This window comes from Chelonoidis abingdonii, chromosome 6 (genome assembly GCF_003597395.2).
Source record: "Chelonoidis abingdonii isolate Lonesome George chromosome 6, CheloAbing_2.0, whole genome shotgun sequence".
Taxonomy (NCBI): Eukaryota; Metazoa; Chordata; order Testudines; family Testudinidae; genus Chelonoidis; species Chelonoidis abingdonii.
Window position 1 is genome coordinate 45,747,585 of NC_133774.1, and position 22,443 is coordinate 45,770,027.

Sequence of the window (22,443 nt, forward strand, 5' to 3'; positions counted from 1 at the left end):
AATCGATATAAACATATTGGATTAGGGTTAGTGTGGCCGCAAATTGACGTTATTGGCCTCCGGTGGTATCCCACAGTGCAACCACTGACCGCTCTGGACAGCAATCTGAACTCGGAGCAGTGGCCAGGTAAACAGGAAAAGCCCCGCGAACTTTGAATTTCCTTTCCTGTTTGCCCAGCGTGGAGCTCTGATCAGCACGGTGGCGATGCAGTCCCAAATCCAAAGAGTCCACTTGACCGTATGGGGAGATTCTGGATCTGATCGCGGTTTGGGAGACAAATCTGTTCTATCAGAGCTCCGTACAGAAATGGAATGCCAAAGCGTTTGAAAAAAATCTCCAGCTACACAGTGCTGCGTGACAAGCGTAACGGAAGCCAGAGACTCAAATGGATGCTGAATGAAGAGGGTACTGAGGACTCCAGCTATCCCACAGTCCACAGCAGTCTCCAAAAGTATTTGCAGTCTTGGCTGAGCTCCCAATGCTGTAGTTCATAACATATTGTCTGGCGTGCGTTCAGGGAATAGGGCTCCTCAGTTCTACTCCCCCCCTACACCACGGAAGAAAAGGAAAGAAAATCATTTCTTGACTTCTTCAGTTGCACCCTATGTCACTCATGCTGCTGGTAGACGCGATGCTGCAGCAGTGGAAGCGCAGTATCGCTCCTCTCCCCTCTCCGGTGCAGACGGTGCAGTAGGACTGTAACGGTCCTTATGAACCCGAGTGCTCCAATGCGTGATAATGCTCAATACCTAACATGTGGCCTGAGATGAGGCCAGCCGGGGGGGGGTACCTGGCAAAAACAGAATGATTCCTGGTCACTCCCAGTAGATGGGCAGAACGGCTGTAACCGTCTTCATCATAGCAACTGGCTGAGCTTCAATCAGCCTCCTCCCTTTCATGTGAAAGAAAAACTCTACTGACTTGGACTATCAGCACACGGGAGGCTGCCTCGCCCCTTCACTTATGTCACCTAAAACTCAGTCTTCTTATTCTGCATCTTTATTACTTCATGACACAAATGGGCAGACACTGCCATGGTAGCCCAGGAATGTGTGGGAGGAGAACAACGGTTGGTTGTTGCAGGGCCCCCCTGTGAATACTGACACGGAGCAGCTGTGCTTTCTGATTACACTGGTCCTCTAGTACAGTTGCCCATATTCTAGGCAGGACTGACTCTATTTTAAAACCATAAAGGAGGGATTGACTCGAGGAGTCATTCCCAGTTTTGTTTTGCACCCCCAGGGGCACTCATAATAGCATAGACAGTACAGAGGGGAGAATAACCGTCATCTCATTGGCCATTTACTCCAGCAGTAGATGGTACAGGAATGACTGTAACCATCTCGTGATCATGCAAAAGCAAATGACTGCTGCTTGTTAGCGCTGGAGTATGCCTCTGTCCGCGGCATCCAGTACATACAGTGACTGTCAAAAAAAAAAAAGGCTGAACGGGCTCCATGGTTGCTGTGCTATGGCTCTGCCAGGCAATCCAGAAAAGCACAAAAGGATTTCTGCTGTGTTTTCCCAGATGAATGAATGACTGACGACATTTACCCAGAACCACCCGCGACAATGATTCAACCCAGAATTCCAAGGGGCAGGGGAGACTGCGGGAACTATGGGATAGCTATGGAATAGCTACCCACAATGCAACGCTCCAGAAATCGACGCTAGCCTCAGACCATGGATGCACACCGCCGAATTACTGTGCCTAGTGTGGCCGCGTGACATTGAATTTATAATATCTGTTTTATAAAACTGGTTTAATGTAATTCGGAATTATCCCGTAGTGTAGACGTACCCTCAGGCAGGAATGGAGTTTTGCAAAGCTTTGAAATAAGTTGTACACATTTATTTAAACTAGGAAGATAGCCTGGGACACTCTATAATGATTTTGCAACGAAGGGGAGGGATAGCTCAATGGTTTGAGCATTGGCCTGTTAAACCCAGGGTTGTGAGTTCAATCTTGGGGTGGTCATTTAGGAATCGGGGGGGGGAATAATTGGGGATTAGTCCTGCTTTGAGCAGGGGGTTGGACTAGATGGTCCCTTCCAACCCTGATATTCTATGATAATGTCCTGATACCCCAACAGTTTTTGCAGGTGAAGTCATTTTTCATAGTTCTCTGTTAAAAGCTCTGACACAGAAGCAGAACACGCTGAAAAGGAGTCATTTTGCTCAAATAGTTAAAAGAGTGCTAAAAATTGAGCTACAAGGAGACGTATAGAAAACTGCTTGTCCTAATGAATGGACAAAATCTCTCAAGCACAGTGATTTCCTCTGCACAATGCCTTCCTGTTTTCCCTATGAGATGCCACAAAAGTCACTGCCCTACCATGAAAACAGGAGCTGTCCTTTCCCTCCCTCCCCTCCCTTGCAGAATAATTATATCATAACATTTTACATGACTTCTTAGACTAACCAAAGGCTATACAACACGTCCATCTGAGTAGAAAGGGGAGCAACCTGCAACATTCACATCCTGAGTCAGAGTCAAACTTTCTCATAGTGTAGGGGCATTCAGATCTGCAGTTTGTGTTCAGAATAGGATCAGCCATCAAGTTCAGACTGGGATGTCCTCCAAGTCTGAGGATATTTGAATTCCAACTTTGGGCTCATCTCAATATGAGAGTGCAATATTTCACCTACATCTCAGATTTAATAGCAGCACAAAGTTGTCTGGACTCAGAATGGACCTATCAGTAAAACAATGATCAGGTTTGCCAGTAAGGTACTGTGCCTACTAACTTATTTTAGCTAGCTTTCAGCTTCCTAAGAATACGAGCCCATCAATTTTATCTGAGATTAAGGCTTAAAAAAATATCCCTGCTGATGCCAACTAATGAAAGAGGATAAGCCAACAAGATTGAAGATTCATTTGCAACACTCCGTTAATTTCAGCCAGCTCCAGTCTCACAACAAGCTGAGTCCCAAACAAGAAATGTCTTTGAATGCTTTGCCTTTTGGTCTGGCTGCTGGGGGAAGGGATGAGATGGAAAACTGAGCCAATAAGCCCCCCCTCGCACTCCTGAGCCACAGGCAATCACTTTTGTTGGTTATGCTTTAGGTCGACCCTCTAGTCAGTAATACAACTTTAGAGGGAAAAAGGCATGATTGCTGCCTGGTTTATGTGAGTATAAAGCAAGTATGTGAGAAGGGAATCAGCACTGTTAACATCCTGATGGTGCTATGGGAAAAGCCTGCTCCATTTCCATGTCCCTGTGATAAACTGTGATGCTAGATCTCCCTTAATCTAGCATAAACCATTGAACTCTGTAATTTCTGTCATAGAAGGAAGGGAAATCAATCTAACAAAATATGCTGAGTGTTCGGTTATATACTTGCTGTTTAAAATATGCATGCACATTTTACAGACAATTGGAAATGTAAAAAGATAATTGTAACGTCAGAGCATGACATAACCTCTTGGAAAAAGGCCAGGTATTCTTTAGGTTTCATACTATTGCTACAAAACCTTTGACAAAAAATACAGGGCATTAAAAAGTGACAAAGAGTCCTGTGGCATCTTGTAGACTAACAGAAGGTTTTTTTCGTGGGTGAATACCCACTTCGTCAGACACGTCTGACGAAGTGGGTATTCACCCACAAAAGCTTATGCTCCAATACTTCTGTTAGTCTACAAGGTGCCAGAGGACACTCTGGTGCTTTTTACAGATCCAGACTAACATGGCTACCCCTCTGATACAGGGCATTAAAAGTAAAAGAACACAAGACACTTGATTTTTTTAATTTTCTCTCTTGCTCCTGTTTAGAATGAGAAATCTAAGTCTCAAAGACAGTCTCCAAATTTCAGGTACACCTCTACCCTGGTATAACGTGACCTGATATAACACTAATTCGGATATAACACGGTAAAGCAGCGCTCTGGGGGAGGCAGGATTGTGCACTCTGGCAGATCAAAGAAAGTTTGATATAAGGCGGTTTCACCCATAATGCAGTAAGATTTTTTGGCTCCCAAGGACAGTGTTATATTGAGGTAGAGGTGTATTATATTTAACAGGAACATTTTTTCACTTTAAGCAGGAAACAGTTACATTTTTCTTCACATTTAAATTGGTGAACAAGATTGTATCATCTGACTGATGTAGCTCAATGCTCAGAAATTGCCTAAAACACTGGAGATTTTCCTGACTCATGAGAAATCTGATTTATAGCAGTTGTTTTTTTGTTTTCATCCACACAACAATTATATCCCATTTATTCTCACCTATTGCAATAAAAATTCTAAAGGAGTACTTTCAAATACAGTGTAAGCCAATGGGTGACATATATGTTAAAGTGCTCAGAATCCCCTCTGTATTTTAAATAGCTATTTTCCCTTCCAAACAATCCACCAGAAGACCCCAATATCTAGAGCTGTGCTGACATCATTGATATCTGTGGTGGGAGCTGAATGCACACAATGTTTTGCAAGTATAGCAACTCACAGGATTGGGCCCACTAAGAGGGAAGGATGGTCTTGTGGCGATTGGAGTTCCATTTCCAGTTGTGACACGTGCTTCAGGCCTGCTTATCTGCCCATCTACACCCTTCTTAAAGGAGTTTGAATTGCGCTAATATAACTGAACACAGTACCAGGCTCTTCTTCAGTGATGCGTGCAAATCATTTAGGCCCAATTTTTTTTTTTTTTACAAGCATTGCTTAATCTTGAATGACTGTTTTGGGATGCTCATTTTGAGCCACCTAGGGCTGATTGTCAGAGGTTCTGAGCACCTACAGCTGCCATTCACTCCAGTGGCAGTGGCAGATGCAACTGTTCAGCATGCACAAGTTTTCACATCTCCACAACACTGTTCAACACTGGACAACATTGTTCTATCATTCCCAGACCCATCTTCTCTATGGAGACTGTACTTCTGAGAGTGGCCTTAAGCAAAGTAGTCCACTCTACCAGGCTAAAGTTCCTGCCAGTAGATAGGTATAGTATTGCATAGACATCTGAAGGTTCCGGCTGGCATCAGGGTGCTAGCTGAAATCCAGCACAGATCAATGGTGCTGAGGGAAAGTTTTGCCAGTAAGTGGCCTATGGGAAAGGAGTTGGTGGTCTCAATCCACTTCTGACTGGACAGGTGTCCATGTCACCAAATTGTCACCATAACTGGCCTTCGTCACTGTTCATGGCAGTCTCAACAAAACTGAATGGGCATTGGAGACTCAGTATTATTCTTTTGCTGCTAGAGGTGGTCCCCTCCAGTTTAGGATTCAAACATAATGGCAAGGCAATGGGCAGGGATGCTTGCCCTGCTATTCTACACATAGATGGAAGATTTCTGTCTCTAGGGGTGTCTATTTCACACTGATCACAAGGATTAAATTCACTCAGGAAAACACAAAACACAATTATTTTCACTTCTTATGAATTCACAACATACTAATTTCTGTTTCTCAGGTTTCTCACGGTTTCTATCTGAACAGCCCACACAGCTAATCCCAGGACTATATTTCTCTAAATTTTCCATCTTCCACCCACAGCTCCATTGACTTCTCCACTCAGAAAAAGCAGAACTATGAAAAAACAGCAGCAGTATAGAAATCAAAAAAATATTTCAAGCCCACTTAGCCTGGAAAAGGATTAAAGAAAAGCAAGGATATCTAAGGAGGAGTTCCATGAGTTTACACACAGTCAGTAGGAAATCTTCAGCCATCACAATAGCAAGGTTAGGGAGTGATTGTTGTCAGAGAACTAAAAAGGTTCTACACTAAATAATCCGGCATGCAGGTGAAAAGTTGAAGGAAGTGGGAACATTTGGGGAGAAAAATCTCTGTGCCGATTTCTTTGCAGAGATTCCCCCACACTCTCCCATTGGGGAGTGGGGATTGTCTCCACAGGAAAGGGTGCGATCCTGTCCACATACCTGGTAGATCTCCTGGAACCTGCAGAAGGCCACAACCATTTGCATGTAGGCCCTGTATCCTTGCACCTGATCCAGCCCCCTGTGGTGCATTGGAGACCCCCCCACCTTGTCTGTGGTGGCTCCCCAGAAGGATATAAGCAGAGAAGTTAATATAGCCTAGGACTGTATTACCTTTTCCTGGTAGTTCCATATACTAGCAGGAGTGTGCGATTCGCATCCTGTACCCCCAACTTGCCCACTACTTCCCCATTTCTCCTCCCTCATTCTCTGCTCCCTCCACCATGCCCAGGCCACCCCAGCAGTTGTATTAACTTTCCATTGGATCCCCATTGGTGCTGCAGAACCCCCTTTCAAGGGAAATCCAAGAGGCAGGCCTCTTGGATTTGCCTTGAAAGGGGGTTCTGCAGCTTCTGGGCTTCATGGAGCTGGAGCAAAACAGGATGGGACTAGAGATACAGGTTCAGTGTGTAAATGGCCTGTGCCTGGCATATCCCCAAGATCTGTGGTGTCTGTCAAATGTACTCCCTGTTTGCTTTAATTTTTTGTCCTTTCTGAAATTTCACTCTGGTCACAATGAAAAGCTATTTTCTACCTGCAGAAAGGCCAAAATATCAATTTGATTCAGTAATACATAGACTCATGAACATTTCAGATTTTGCACAGGCATACTTGACAATGAGGGTCAGTCAGTTCTGTCATTTTGTAGGCAGTTATCTTCATACAAGCAAACTGCTCCACACTGGACTTATTTTGCTCACCAATGACAGAACACTGAACATATTCAGCTTTGCTGCTGAGCAGAATAGAGGCTATTCCAATTAATTGCAAGTAAACATGTAAACTTGGAGTAAACATGTACTGTATGGTCAGGAGCAACCACATTTTGCCTAACTGAAGACAACATTGGCTGGAATTCAAGGGCCTCATAAAATTTGTATGAAACTGAGCATGCTGCAGCTGCCTGCATACCAGGGACAGCCACGCAGAACTCCTGTTCCTCCTCCTGCTTGGACTAAGACAAAGCATAGTGTGCTGGCACATTTAGTCTATGCAGGCCTCAACTCCCCATTTAAAGATCAGAAGGAGCCATGGTCTACCTTGTAGAGCTCTAGGGGTTACATTTGGCACATAGGCACTGACTTTTTCTTGCAGGCTATTTAAATATTCTTTTAAAATGTATTTATCCTGTTTGTTTTTCCATTTCCTTAGAGACTATCACCAACTACCTCTGTGTGTCACCTAATTCATTTCTGTTATTTTTAAGAACAATTAAACTATCCCCCCAAACACTTTTGGGCAATGGGCTCTTCCCTCTGTATAAATCTCCCTCTTCCTTACTGTCCCTGCATCATGTAGGGCTGGAAGGTCATGAGGGGCCTGTTTGTTTTTTCTCATTCTCTCTGTTGCCATCCTTTGGGCAGGTACAAGAGGACAGAAAATATACTGATCAGTTATGGGGAACACACACTGAAGTCAGTGCAGTCTGGGACAGTGCTGATGTCACTGGAACCTGTCTATTACCCTCACCTGACAAATATGTGCCTTGATATGGATGATGACAACATATATACTCAGTGTCATCACTACGGTGTTTGAAGTGACGGATGGTAAACAGAGGTGGGTGGGAAATGGTTTTGCTGACCCAAGAACATTTGAGATTTTGAACATGGACCCATTCCATGTCAGGATGAAACAAAGACCCTTTGAAGTGTTTTGGTGAAAAAACAGAGAGAAATAGCTCCACTCCAGAATAGCCAATCATCCAGTGGCTAGACCAGTCATATGGGACATCAGCAACCCAGGTTCAAGTCCTTGCTCTGCCTGATTCAGACCAGGGACTTGAACCTGGGTCTCTGACATCCCAGGTGAGTGACCACATCACTGGACTCTTCTGGGGTGGGTCTCTCACCTCCTGAAATTCCATTCTGGGCTTGAGAAACTTTTCCCAAAAGTTCAGTCAAAAGCAGTACATTGTCACAAAACGTTTTGGTTTCAACAAATTGGCATTTTCTGATTTAAAAAAATTGTCAAAAAATTCCAAACCAGCTCCAATCCAAGAGTTGGTTTGTTTTTCTGTGGGGAGCCTTTTTTGGAGTGGGGTAGGAAAGGTTATTTATTAGTGATGATTAATTATTATTTTCCTAGGAGAAATGGTTTATAAGTTGTGTGCACTCACAATTTTTAGAGTACATGCATTACTAATTATTATTATTTGCATTGCAAGAATATCTAGAATCTGAACCCACTCATGATCTGGGGCCCCATTGTTCTGGGTGCTGCATAAATACATAGCAAACTAGGTCCCTGCCCTGAGGATCTTACAATGCAAGTTTTTTTGATATAGCAAGATGCACAGACAGACCCCTGTGCTAGCATAGAGCCCAACTGAAATCACCAGGCGGTCACCCACACAGAACTCATTGATGGATCAAGTCTTAGGAAAGCTTACAATCTAATTGTAAATCTTACAATTTAACATAGGAAAGCTCCATACTAGTAGCATACTAATACTTGTGATGTGTTTAATAAAGAAATCACATGAATGAATCCTTCTGCTATGCTCTATTGATGAACCCCCCACAACAGATTTTCAGGTCTCTTAATTTTTTTTTTTTTAAAGCAAACATACAGACTTCCCAGCCCCTGACCTTTTCTGTGCAAGACAAGTGCACTGGTTCTGCTGGGAAGGAGGGGCGGGGGGCTCCACAGCTGAAGAGGAAGAGGTAGAATTTGCCCCTTAATCTCTTTTATTTCCCAACTGAGGACTAGCTCAATGAAAGTTTTTCCTGAGTAAAGACTGCATAAGGACTTCAGGTTTGGGTCTGAAGTAAATGGGTTCATTAGCTTAGCAGAATAAAATGATGATATTTCTAGTTTCCCCCGATCTAATATCAGAGATTAGCATCTGTCCCAGAAACTGATTTCTTCATTATGTAATTCAGGACAAACAGAATAATCTCTTATATAATAATCCATGATCTAGAAACTTCTATTTAATCTCATCTATCCACATTTCAAACCTTAGGTACTGACCTGAGACCCTCTCCTTCAGGAGAGAACTGTCTGCAGTACTCCAGCGTGAAAGACTTTGTGGCTTCTGAGTTGGCTGTGCTCCATCGGATGATGGCAGTGTCCCAACACACAGTACAGTCTTCTGCCTTTAGTAAGGGGGTAGAGGGTGCTGTGAACACAATGATGTGTTAGCTGTACTATGAAGAATGTTACAGCAACTGCAATATATATGCTCCGTAGATTGAAGTGAAATGACAACTACAAAATGTATATGTCACCAATCCTAAAAAAATAATAAAGTAAATTAGAGTAGAAAGATCATTTTTCCTCAGATGGAAATAATGTGCATGGAAACAACTGTAAATAACACCACTAAAATAATGTTCTCCCATCCCCTGTTATCTTTTTTGGGAGGGAGGGGGGATGGGGACGGGGAGGGGAGGAGGACGCTAATCAGGAAAAACACTTTACTTTACCCATCTCATTATCAAAAAAAAAAAAAATAGTAAGAATTACATGCAGTTTATTCTGAAGTTTAAATGACAGTGCCCTATTCTTTGGAGCTGTAGGTCCCAAGTTCAATCCCTCCAGAAAGAACCCATGAGAAATCATTATGTAAATTCATGCAGTTCAGAGTGTCCTTAACAAGTTAGTTTAGATCAGGGGATCTCAAACTAGGGGTCAGGACCCCTGAGGGTGAGGTTATTACATGTGGGGGCACGAGCTGTCACCCTCCACCCTCAAACCCCACTTAGCCTCCAGCATTTATAATGGTGTTAAATATAAATTAAAAACACTTTTTTACATAAGGGGGGGTTGCACACAGATGTTTGCTATGTGAAAGGGGTCACCAGTCAAAGTGTTTGAGAACCACTGATTTAGATGATCTCAAACACTTTTTTCACTCATTTCTTTGGTGCTTTAAGGAATAGACCCATGAAGCAGCATAGGGGCTGGTTATACCTAGATTACCACAGCTCTGTCTTCAGCAGCCCTTGCCTCAACCGTATAACAAAAATAAACATGATGCAGAAGAACTGAGTAGTAGCAAAGGGTAACTTCGCTGCTTTAATTGTGTCCCGTATATTGTTGCAATGCAGTTACCAAAATGTAATACTTCATTTCTCTTCCCTACGGCCTAAACTCAAGGACTACAAACCCTATTGCATATATAGAAAAATGTACAAGGAGGAAGAGATGGATTGCAAGTGATCAAAGGAATATTGTGTGAAATAACGTACTGAATTAGCCTATCAGATGCAAGGTCTTATTTTCTAGGCTGCAAGTGATTTTGTTTACTCACTCAGTTTCTCTCTGCAAACTTTTCTCCACTACGTGAAGTACTGGCATCATGTGAGCCTACCAAGATCTGAATTTAACACTTCTGGGATAATATTAGTATCAGTCCCTAAAATAATATTACTGGGATTTCTGTTCTTTGATAATAAACATAGATATATTTACAGTGGAAACAAGGCTAAGTGCTGTGGTGTTAAGCAATGTGGTGATCCTGAGCTATTGGTGTGAACTTTTTCTTTGGGAAGAGCAGATAATACTAGTAATATTGCACAAATGGATATAAACTGGCCATCAGGAAGTTTAGACTTGAAATTAGATGAAGGTTTCTAACCATCAGAGGAGTGAAGTTCTGGAACAGTCTCCCCAGGGGAGTAGCAGAGGCAAAAGACATATCTGGATTCAAGACTAAGCTTGATAAGTTTATGGAAGGGGTGGTATGATGGGATAGCCTAATTTTGGCAATTAATTGATCTTTGACTATTAGCAGTAAACATGGCCAATGGCCTGTGATGGGATGTTAGATGGGGTGGGAACTGAGTTACTACAGAAAATTCTTTCCTGGCTGTCTGGCTGGTGAGTCTTGCCCATATGCTCAGGGTTTAGCTGATCACCATATTTGGAGTCAGGAAGGAATTTTCCTCCAGGACAGACAGACAGAGGCCCTGGGGGTTTTTCACCTGCCTTTGCAGTGTGGGGCATGGGTCACTTGCTGGAGGATTTAAGCCACAAGTTGAGAACTTCAATAACTCAGATATAGGTCAGGGGTTTGATACAGGAGTGGGTGGATGAGACTGTATGGGCTGCATTGTGCAGGAGGTCAGACTAGAAGATCATAATGGTCCCTTCTGACCTTAAAGTCTATGAGATAAGGGGCTGGACATTTCAGGGAATTATCAGATGACTCGGGGGTTGGAGAGCACCTATCACTAACTTGAAAAGTGGGGGCAGAGCGGTGGGGGGGACTGGAAAGTAATGTTTCATTCTAAGGGCAGGTGGTGGTACCCTGGGAAGTGTCATGCCAAAACAAGAAGTCAGTGGGCCTGATCCTTAGCTGTTGAACTCTGTGTGGCTCCATGAATGTCAATGAAGCCATGCCCCCTTATACCAGCTGATGATCTGTTCCACGTCGTGGCCCACAATAGACCAGGTTTGGTGACCCTCAGGATGTTATAAGGCTCAGCCTGTTTTCCACAGCTTTCAAGGAGGAAATAATTGTCACTCTGAGTGTCACTCTGAAACCTAAAATGTCTGTAGAGTTAGTGTGAAGTGAAGGAAGCAGGTACAAACAGGGTTGAGAGCTCTTTTTATTCTGAATATCATAAGGCTGAATCATGCAGTCTGTTACTATCCAATTTTTAAGTTCTAGGCCATTTTGTCTTTTTTACTCCCATGACTTTATGAATTAAACTGTGCAACAGTGTGATGCTGGCAGACCAGGTGCCAGCTCATACCAAGGCCCATAGGCCTCAACTGAAGACTGACCAATATATAGCTGGGAATCAGTCTGGCTCACCTGTGTGTTAGTATTGTTAAAATAGGTATTATGGTTATAAAAATGTGTTTCTTGTTTAGACTTTGTGAAACACTTGTAGGAAGTTGCATGTATTCATCTCATTTATAACATCTGAACCCCGTTATAAAGTTATAGTAAGGGTTTGCATTGTAATCCTCTGTAATTGTATAAATCAAACAAGAATGAAACTTTAATTAATGTAAAATGCTGGCTTCCTACAGAAGGTGTTAGGTCCTGCCCATCAAGAAGGCCCATTGTAACCAATGAGACATTGTGAAACATCAAAGAACAAAGACTTTGTTAATAGTATTCCTCCCTCACCACCATGAAGAGAAGGCGAATGTGTGAACTCATCCCATCATCTTGAACTTGGGGGAGAAGGTAATAAAAATCCCTAACACAAAGAAACTCTCTATGTTGTTTGAACTCTGAAGGTCAAAGATTTCTAAGTGTAAGCAAGGGATCCACAGCTGCTTAGTCTGTGCTAGCCCTAGGCTGTAACTCATTTGTGTGTGTATGTTTATTTGCTTTAATATTGGGAATAACTCTCTTTGCTTTGTCTTAGTTTATACATCATTAGTTAGTTTATTATAGATGTAAGATCTAAAGTGCAATTGTCCTAGGGTAAGTGACTGGTCCTTTGGGACTGGGAGTAACCTGAATGTTGTGATTTTTGGTATAAGGGACCATCTATCATAAATGCAAACTTGCCTAAGTGGCAAGATAGACTGGAATCATTTGCAGACCCATATAAAATTGTGAATGGATCTGTTTGGAAATCTTAGACATAGTCTGTGGACCCCTCAAGGGTCTGCGGACCATAGGTTGAAAACCACTGATTTAAAGAATCTGAATATTCCAATCTTGTGACCTAGCAGTCGTTCCCTGAACTGATATGTTGGAGAACTAATTTCTATTATCTGTGATAATTTTGCAGTCCCTAGGTGTTTGAGAGTGCAGGGTGATATAGTATCTTCCACTATACAACATTACCATTAGCCTGTTACAGAATGTAGCATCAATGGACTCCAGAGGGAGTTCTCTTCAGGTGAATGGCAGTGACCAAAAGATGGAAGCAGAGTGAATAGTTCATATAAAAAAATCATCCAGCTTCCAAAAGGGACAGGCATAAATAAAACAATATCAAACAAATAACAGTCCAAAGAGTTAGTCTTTTAAAAAACTTTAGATTTTGTGAGAAGTATGTTGACTTTCCAGCTGGAACAACTAGTTTGCATTTTAGCCTGATGCCAAAAATAACATTTAGCTGCCAGAAGCCAGATTCAGAGAGGTTAGAGATCAGGGCAGGACAAAACTCTGGCGGAACACTTTTTGTGAAAATTCATGTGAATTATTTGGCCATTTAAATGCAAAGGATTTTGCACCCCCAAAACTGTGTGTTTTCACAAAATTTGGGAAGTCTGAACTTTTTTTCCAGTTATTTTTTGCAAAAATCTTTGGTAAAAAATATGCACTATGACTTAACATGCTCCAGGATGAGAAGGAGGAGGATCCAAAAACTTTGTGGCCTAGTGGATTAAGCACAGGGCTCAAAGTCACAGCTTCCACCAAGTGATCTCAATAATACTTGGTGCTTTATAAACATTATTTCATTATAAAGCATGTAAATATCATTATCCGTGTTTTACCAACAGGGAAATTCAATAATCCTCCTCATCCTGCAGAGTTTAAATGATCTGACAAAAGTCATCCAGCAAAATAAGTGTCAGAACATGGATTAGAACACAGGACTCCTAAACCTATGTCTAATCTGCTAGATCATGGTGCCCCCAAAGCAAGTCACAAACTCTGAGCCTCAGTTTCCTAATCTGTCAAATGGGACCATTTGGGGATTGGTCCTGCTTTGAGCAGAGGGTTGGACTAGATGATCTCCTGAGGTCCCTTCCAACCCTAATAATCTATGATTCACTATGTTAAATGGAACTAAATAATACTTATCTAATTACTTGCCATTATTATAATTTATTATTTGTATCACGATAGTGCCTAGAATCCCCAGCCAAACTCAGGGCCTCTGTGTGCTACGTGCTGTACATACACATAAAAGATCCTCCCCCCAAAGAGGTTACAATTTAAATAGACAAGACAGAAAAAAGGTGGAGAAAAGTAAGTATCAATATCATCCCCATTTTATAGATGAGAAACCGAGGCACAGAGCGACTTAGCAACTTTCCCAAAGTCACACAGTGAATGTGTGACAGAGTCAAAAATTGAACTAATATCATTCCATTCCAATGCCTCAAGTACACGTCACAATTGGGGACATTTTAAATTCTGTGTTTTCTCAAATTTCAAGTGTGGTAAATACATTGCTGTCATTTTACAGGTAGGGAAACTATGTGACTTGCCTATTATCTAGTGGATGGAATCAGTGAAACACTTCTCTACATTTCTAATAGCACTGTCTAGTTAATACTGTCTCAGGAACTGAGATCTAATCTTTAAATGCCAAAATATACCTACCAGTTCTGAAAGTGGATTTGCGACTCGGTAAGCTACATCCTGTATAGTTCACAGCCATGACCCACACACCATAACAGCGATCTGGCTCCAGGTCTTCCAGAATGCAGTAACTCTCCTTCACTGTAACTCTGTATTCTTCCACCAAGGCTAGTACAAACACACACATACAGGGCATTAGAGAAATGCACACCTGTTAGAAACAATTTGTATGATTTAGGGTCTCTTATATTGACCAAACAGGAGTCGATCATATCGGGGCTTATATAGAATAGGCATAACACTTGCCGCAAAAATATGGTCAAGAAGGAACTAAATGAGTTCTGCAAAGTAAGGAGATAATGGGACAGTTTATTTGTGGTCATCAGCAGTGCTGGAACTACGGATGCAGCGGCACCCCCTTGCTTGAAGAGATTTCCATCATATTCAGGGCTTGCAGTTTTGTTCAATGGCTTTCAGCACCCACACTGTACCAATTGTTCAAGCACCACTGATGGGCACCAAATTTAATTGCCAGTTGGCTTTTTATTGCACACTGCATTTGTGGAGATAGCTCAGCACCCCCTTGGCTAATTAACATGGAGGTGTTCTAGCACTTAAACTGCTTGAACTCTTTACCATTCACTCTCAAATAAAACAGCAGAAAAGCAAAGTTAAGATACAAAGGGATTACTACAGGCAAATGTGCTAAATTCTTCTTGCAAGGCATTCAGTAGAGATGGTTGAGAAACAGAGGGGTGTTTTTCTGTAGGAAATTTAGACAAAAAATGACTTTGCTTTCCACAGAAAATTTAGACTTTTTGGCAATTTATCACAAACCAAAATATTTCCAGTTAAAATGGTGCTGCAGTGCCTCACAGGAGTTGTAGTATGGCTGCTCTCTGGGTGGAAAACATCTCCTTCTCCCCTCTGAGTAAAGAAGTGCATCATAGGAATCCCTGTCTGTGGTGCATCTTGGGAGATACAGTCCAACCAGAGAGCCTAGCCTATAAAGGAGAATGTAAATACAAAACACTCAGATTAAAATTCTCATGAGGCACCATGGCACTATTTTGAAAAGAAAACTCTTAGCATTCAGCCAAAATTGAAAACTTTTTCATTGAGGGCATTTGTTCTTTCAATTACATATTGAAATTTTCTCCTGAAAGTAAAGACAAGATGGGTGAGGTAATATCTTTTACTGGACCTTCTGTTGGAGAGACAGAGGGAGTGGCCTGGTCTACACTACGCGTTTAAATCGATTTAAAGAGCGTTAAATCGATTTAACGCTGTACCCGTCCACACTACAACGCCCTTTATATCGATATAAAGGGCTCTTTAAATCGATTTCTGTACTCCTCCCCCGATGAGGAGTAGCGCTAAAATCGATATTGCTACTTCGGAATAGTGTTAGTGTGGACGGAAATCGACGTTATTGGCCTCCGGGAGGTATCCCACAGTGCACCACTGACCGCTCTGGACAGCAATCAGAACTCTGAGCACTGGCCAGGTAAACAGGAAAAGCCCGCGAACTTTTGAATTCAATTTCCTGTTTGGCCAGCGTGGAGCTCTGATCAGCACAGGTGACCACGCAGAGCTCATCAGCACAGGTAACAATGCAGTCTCCTGAGAATCGAAAAAGAGCACCAGCCTGGACCGCACAAGAGGTACTGGATCTGATCGCTATATGGGGAGAGGATTCAGTGCTAACAGAACTCCGTTCGAAAAAGACGAAATGAAAAATATTTGAAAGAATTTCAAAGTCTATGACGGGAAAAGGCCACAGCAGGGACTCAGTGCAGTGCAGAGTAAAAGTTAAGGAGCTCAGACAGGCATACCAGAAAACCAGAGAAGCAAACGGAAGGTCTGGGTCAGGCCGAAAACATGCCGCTTCTATGCTGAGCTGCATGCAATTTTAGGGGCTGCGCAACCAGTACCCACCCCTGGCCGTGGATTCAGAGGTCGGGTTGTAATATCAACCGTGGCTGAGGATTCTGCGGAGGGGAAGATGAGGAGGAAGAGGAAGAGGAGGAAGAGCTTGCTGAGAGCACACAGCACTCCGTTAGCCCAACAGCCAGGAGCTTTTTGTGACCCCAGAATTACCGTCCCAGCCCTCCAAGCCACAAGCCCAGACAGTGAAGCCATGGAAGCGACCTCTGGTGAGTGTACCTTTGTAAATATCTATGAATCGCTTTAATGGAGGTACTCAAAAAGCTTTTGCAGAAGCATTTCTGGGCAAGGCAGCCCTATTTGGTCCCCCATTGTATGACACTTTTCCACGCCATGCATGTAGCAAGTAATTCGGAATCATAGCTTCACAAGCACAGCCGCGTATGGCCCAGGTGACCGCTGGCATTCCAGAAACATACGTTCTGCATCCTGCGGTGGTATTCTCAGGAGAGTTATATCATTCATTGTAACCTGGTTGAAATTCAGGACTTTAATTAGGGGCAGACATGGCGATTTTCCTACTGGGCAGCCGCTTAATCCTTCTTGCTCGTAGCAAAGCGGGGGAGGGGAGGAATGATAGCGCTGAGTTTTCTCAGCGTTTGGCGAGCAGGAATCTTCCAGGTACCAGCCACGATCATTACCAGTGATCTTACATGATAGCAGCCATGCGGTGGGGGAGGGGGGAAAGAGGGGGGGTTGGGGTTTGCTGGTTCCTCTTAACAGGAACAAGGCATCATAGATCACTGTGTATATGAACGCTGGAGAAGTCAAACAGAAAGCCTTACCATGGCCGCATGGAAGCTTAATTTGGATGCCTGGACCTGCGTCTGTGAGATCTGCAACACCAGAGCCACAGGCACTCAATATTAAACGATGCAAAATGCGACCTTGTAGTGAAATCACATGTGCTATGTAAGGTGGATAGTGTTATTCACTGTGAAAGAGTACAAGCATTGTTCTGTAAAATGTATCTTTTTACATACTTCTCTCCCTCTTTTCCCTCCCCATGCAGCTGCACAGTTGTCCGCCTCCCTACGCCATCCCGAAGGCTAGCTCAGATATGGAAGTAAACTACGTCATGGACCAGCAGTCTCAATCAATATAGATGTTGACAACGATGTGCTAGGCTAACAGTACAGGAAAGATCGTCAGTGAATCTGGGGTTAGAATAGCAGAGTATCTACTCGAGAATGAGAAGGCTGGTCAAGCGAGGAAGATCAGCAGTGCGCCGGGCATGACTGTAACGCTAGGGCAAATGGCTTTGCTCGTGCTCAAACTGATATCGTACCAAGCATGTAGAATCTTCAGAGAAAGCAGCTGGCTTACAGAGGCTTGCAGCAGCCATGTTTAGAACCACCCCAAGCTCCCGCACGTTCATATTCTCACTCACCAGTATCGTGTAATGAACGCGTGGGGGTAAGGCTTTTGACCCGCCCACTCCATCCCCAATGCAGACAGTCGAGCAAAAGTGATGTCATAGTGAAATGAGCTTAATGGCCTTTTCCCTTCCTCCTATCCCTTCTCCAAAGCACAGCAGGAGGGATACCTTGATAATCTCCTGCCTCTTTTAATAATTTACTTTTTAATAAAGAATACATCCAAAGGGGGGTGGTGCTGTACAGGGATACTTTTAAGAAAGAAGTACATGATTTTAATACAATCCTGACATAGACTTTTAATAAAGAAATATCAATGATGCTTTATAAACGATACTGAACTTTATCTATCGTCACAGCTGTAAGTAAAAGGGGAAGGGGCTTGCATACAGGGACACTGAAGTACACAAGGGAGGAGAAGTTCATCATAAGGAGAAGATCAAACAATAGAGCAAGTCAGCAACGCATAAGCTGCGCTGGCCTATGAGTGCTAAACCATGTTTTCAAGCGATACTCTGATTGCTCGAGCTATCCGCCATCCTGCGTGTGCTTCTTCTCACATCAACCGCTGGTAACATCTGGCGCTCGTACTCAGCGGCCAAGGATTTGCCTCCACCTCACCACCCCGCCATAAATCGTCATCTGCACTCTACTCTCTATCAGCAATGATTCTGAAGTGGAACGCGAGCAATCAGCAAAGGCAGTCAGATAACAGAACGGGAACTTGTTTGGCTAAGGTCAGAGCGAGTAAAATAACTGTTCGCTCAGCCGCGCACATTTTAGACGGGCCAAATGCACATAGCTACGCATCATCTGCACTTGCTAGTCTGTAGTTGACAGCTGCCTGACACTTGCCCAGGCACTGCCTGTGTATGGCTTCATGAGCACCATGGTATCAAGGGATAGACCTGGGTCACCCAGGATAATGACCAGGCATTTCAATCCCAACGGTTATTTCTGTCGGGAAGTAATTCCCTCTGCTGCAGTCCTTTAAAACAGAGTATCGCTTCTGAAGACGCGAGCGTCACGAATCCCTCCTGGCATCCCACGTGGACGATTGGTGAAAACATCCCTTGTGAATCACCAGTGCTTGGACCATCCTGAAAAAGTACCATTGCCGTTCCTCATGTATCCTGGGTCCCTCGCCGTGCTCTGGGGCCAAGAAATATACTCGAGGCGGATATGGGTTCCAGTGACTAGGGCCCCCCCACAGTTGAGAGGAATACCACTATAGGAGAAACCCCAACACAAGAAATCCTATGGGCGCAGCAAAGTCGCGAGCCAACTCATCACCCAGCGATACTGTCCAAGACTCAACAACTTGTCGATAAGCAGCACATTCATATCGACTATGCACTATTGTGGCTGATTTGGCATCGACCAGCTTAAGCGCGCACACCCATTGTAAGATTGATGTCCACTTCCAAATCTTGAATATTCCGTCGTTACTGACTCGCTTGAAGCTGTCTTTGAGCATTGAGCGAAGCTACCAAGGGCCTTGAATTGCCAGCTATTCCGCTGTCTCACTGTGAGGGCTTCTCTCATCTTATATGCCATGAGCGTCTTCATGAAAGTCTAGGGGAAAGCAATGAATCACAGAAGTCAAAAAGTGCTCTGGAGCTGCGATGCGGAGAAAGGATTTCTTTGTCGATGACCATGGGAAATCGTCCCAAACACCATGACAAGACTATGCGGTCCTACCAGTCTCATGAAGTTATGTTTCCCAACAGCCATTAGAAATCAGGACTGTCACATGGGTAAGTAACCTCGTCCACCATAACCAAGAGTAGGAGCTGCCAATAAGCAAGGGCCACAGGTTGAGTAGGAAAAGAATCACGTGGATCCATGGTCAGCTCACACAGTCCACTATACTACTCGTCCCAGGTAATAGAAGGATAGGACAAGTAAGCAAGGAACAAGGCGCTGCCACTTAAGCTGCCTCCTCCCTCCACACACTAGCGCTCCTGCCCTTAGTGCTCAAATAGTCAACAAATAAGACAGACACAGAAGTGGGCGCGAAAAGTATGATAGAACAATTCACGATTAGCGTTAAACTGAACCTTCGAACTATAGGGTCCATCCTCATATACTGTGGCTATGGCGATTTGCTCAGTTGTGATCTCATATCTCGCACAGGGGAGATAAAAAAGGCACGACAAATAACAGGCTTGTCTGCTGCGTTTCAAGAAAGAGGAAGCTGGGTGAGGCTGTACGCCAGAACAGAAAAGACGGGCTTCCTAGCGACTAATGATGTTTTCGCGCCCATCCAGACACTCGATGCTCTCACCAGAACATTCAAAAAGGGGCGGAGGGAGACTGAGAACTAGATGGGATAGCTTAGCGGAACGGTATCTCACAGCTGCACCGCACTCGAGAAATTCGAATCACACGAAATCGACGCTAGCCTTGGACCATGGACGCACACCATCGAATTAACGTGCCTAGTGTGGACGCGCACACTCGACTTTATAATATCAGTTTTAAGAAACCGATTTTAGCTAATTCGATATTATCCCGTAGTGTAGACGTGGCCAGAGAGAGAGAGAGAGAGAGAGAAGCTTTTGACCTACACAGAACTCTTCTGAAGAAGAAGAAAAGCTTGTGTGTGTGTGTGTGTGTGTGTCTCTTTCTCTCCAACAGAAGTTGAGCCAATAAAATATATTACCGCACCCATTTTGTCTCTCTAATATCCTGGGACCAACATGGCTACAACACTGCTCCTGAAAGCAGACATTTTATTTGGAAGTTTTTGTTTAATTGGAAACCCAATTTTCCATTGAAAAAAAGTTCTGATTAACTCTTAGATCAGCCTTAGTGCTGAGTGCCCTCAGCTCCCAGTGAAGTCAAATGGATATCAGAGCACTCAATGCTTTGAGGGACTGGGCCCCAAATTTTTCGTAATACGTCAGCTGTAAACAGTTGTGAATCTTGGCTTCATTTCTGTCTTGTGTAACTAAATCTCTCAGAAAGGAATTTAATTCGCTGCACATCTTAAAAAAATGTTTAAGCAACATTCCAATACTTTAAATAATTCTTATTACTAGTCTGTTTTTTTTACTGTACAAACTTCTTCATTGCACCTCAAATTCACATACTTAAAAAAGTAAAATATTTTTGTGCCATTTTGAAAAATCTGCACCTGCGTGTTGAAATGTTGCATTTTTGCTGAGTTTTTCCTGCTTTGTTACCACCGAACACATTTTTCCAACTTGGGAGTATAAATCCAGGCCCCTAAATCCATAATCAGACACCTGATTTTCAGAGGTGGAGATCTGTATCTGCAGCGTTATCTGTCCTTACTATTGTTAATATTAACTCTTCAGGATCAGTCATATTGTGCTCTTCCCCTCTTTATAGCAATAGCCACATTTTTAAGGATCATTTTAGATATAATTTTATTTGAGATGCTGAACTAATGTTGGTGAGATGAACGTTCAAAAGTCACATACCACTTTGAACTTTGTTCGGTTGAGGCTCCTCCATGCAATATACCTGGAAGCAATCAACTATGTCTCCTTCACTCACAGTCCAATAGATTGCAATTGATGTGCTTGTAGCAGAGTTTGGTTCCTGAGGTAGCAATTCTGGAGTCTGTGGAACTGGAAGATAGACTTTGGTAGTTATTTATACTGCTTATATTGAACCACATCAACTCCAGTTATGCATGTCATGAGGCAACCAGATGGTTTATTTTCCCTTAACTATGAATACTTGAGATGACAGCCAGTTAAGGATTCATTAAAATAAAAAATAGGGGGACCTTTCAACTAACTACAAGCATTCTCTTGAGGGAATGGTAAAGTGGGACCTTCCCCACCAACCCAGAGTCTGGTCAGCCTTAGGAGTGCCCGGGTCACTAACTTGCTTTCTCCCAATCTAGATATCAATAGATCAGGCTGCCTCCGTCTGCCCTTCGGTGATATGGGAACCCGCGTTCCACCACTGAGTCCAGTGATACCTTTAAAACTTAAAGCTATCAGGTATGTACTGCAGTGTAGTAAAATGTCATGGGCATCATCCTTTCCCCTGCCCTTTCCCCATGAGGTCTTTTAACCTTAATAGAAGAGAGTGAGTCCACATGCTCAGGCATCTACTACTTTGTAGTGCACTCTGAGGCATAAATTCTGCTGAAGCCTCAAAGTGCCTCTTATAATTTAAGCTGTCAGATCAGAAAGCCCAGCAGGAGGGTTACTATTGTGGGTTGCACTGTATTAGAGAGGGAAGAAAGCTGCCTCTTGGGAGAGAATATTTGTGTGGAACTGGCCTTGCCCTGAACAGAGAGATTATAACAGGACAGCACCTGCTGAACAGGAGACCAACCAAAAAGACAAGAGAAACACTTGTTCATAGGAAATACTACACTAGAGCTAGTTAGTGGGAAGTGGAAACCTATTGAAGAAAGGAGCCAGGTTTCAGAGGCAGGAGTGGATGTACACCTCTGCCAGCTAAGGGCAGAAATAGTTGATAAGATTTCTTGGACTCTAGGAAAAGTACCTGCTATACCATGAAGAGATTAATTCTAGAGGGAGAGGTGACAGCTGAGCAATAGGTCTTTAAAAGAAAGGGTGTGAACTATGGGAGAGGCCATTGCTCCCAGAGAAGAACAAACTCTGCTTGGACATGATGCTGAGTGGGCTCTGCCCTCCAGGGCTCAGAACTTAACAGCATGGACAGAGAGAGGCTCTTTGGAGTCTCACTATTGTTGAACTGTTCCCTGGATGTCCAGGGGTGTTGTAGTAAGATGAGGCCCTGAAACATAAACCCTTCTCAGAGGCCCGGTAGGAGGCCTAAGGCCTGAACTAAAGTAATGGTCAAGACTTTGCTAACATAACACAAAGTTAAGCTGTGAGCCAGAGGCAGGCCCTGCTCACAGAAGCTGGCAAGGAAAGGGCTGCTGCTGCAAAAAGAGACATACCTAAAAGGTACTGGACACCAGATATCAGAACATTCGCATA

The 22,443-nt window shown here is 43.3% G+C and overlaps 1 protein-coding gene across 1 annotated transcript in view; it reads right to left on the reverse strand.

The window, feature by feature from the left end:
• Window positions 1–22,443, reverse strand: part of LOC116816070 (cardiomyopathy-associated protein 5) — a 50,450-nt gene that overhangs the window by 11,132 nt on the left and 16,875 nt on the right. The window contains exons 6-8 of the mRNA XM_032765012.2: window positions 20,938–21,087; window positions 14,187–14,333; window positions 8,912–9,059 (exon numbers count right to left, since the gene is read on the reverse strand). Of these exons, the coding sequence (XP_032620903.2) occupies window positions 8,912–9,059; window positions 14,187–14,333; window positions 20,938–21,087 (445 nt within the window). The remainder of the gene's footprint in view (window positions 1–8,911; window positions 9,060–14,186; window positions 14,334–20,937; window positions 21,088–22,443) is intronic.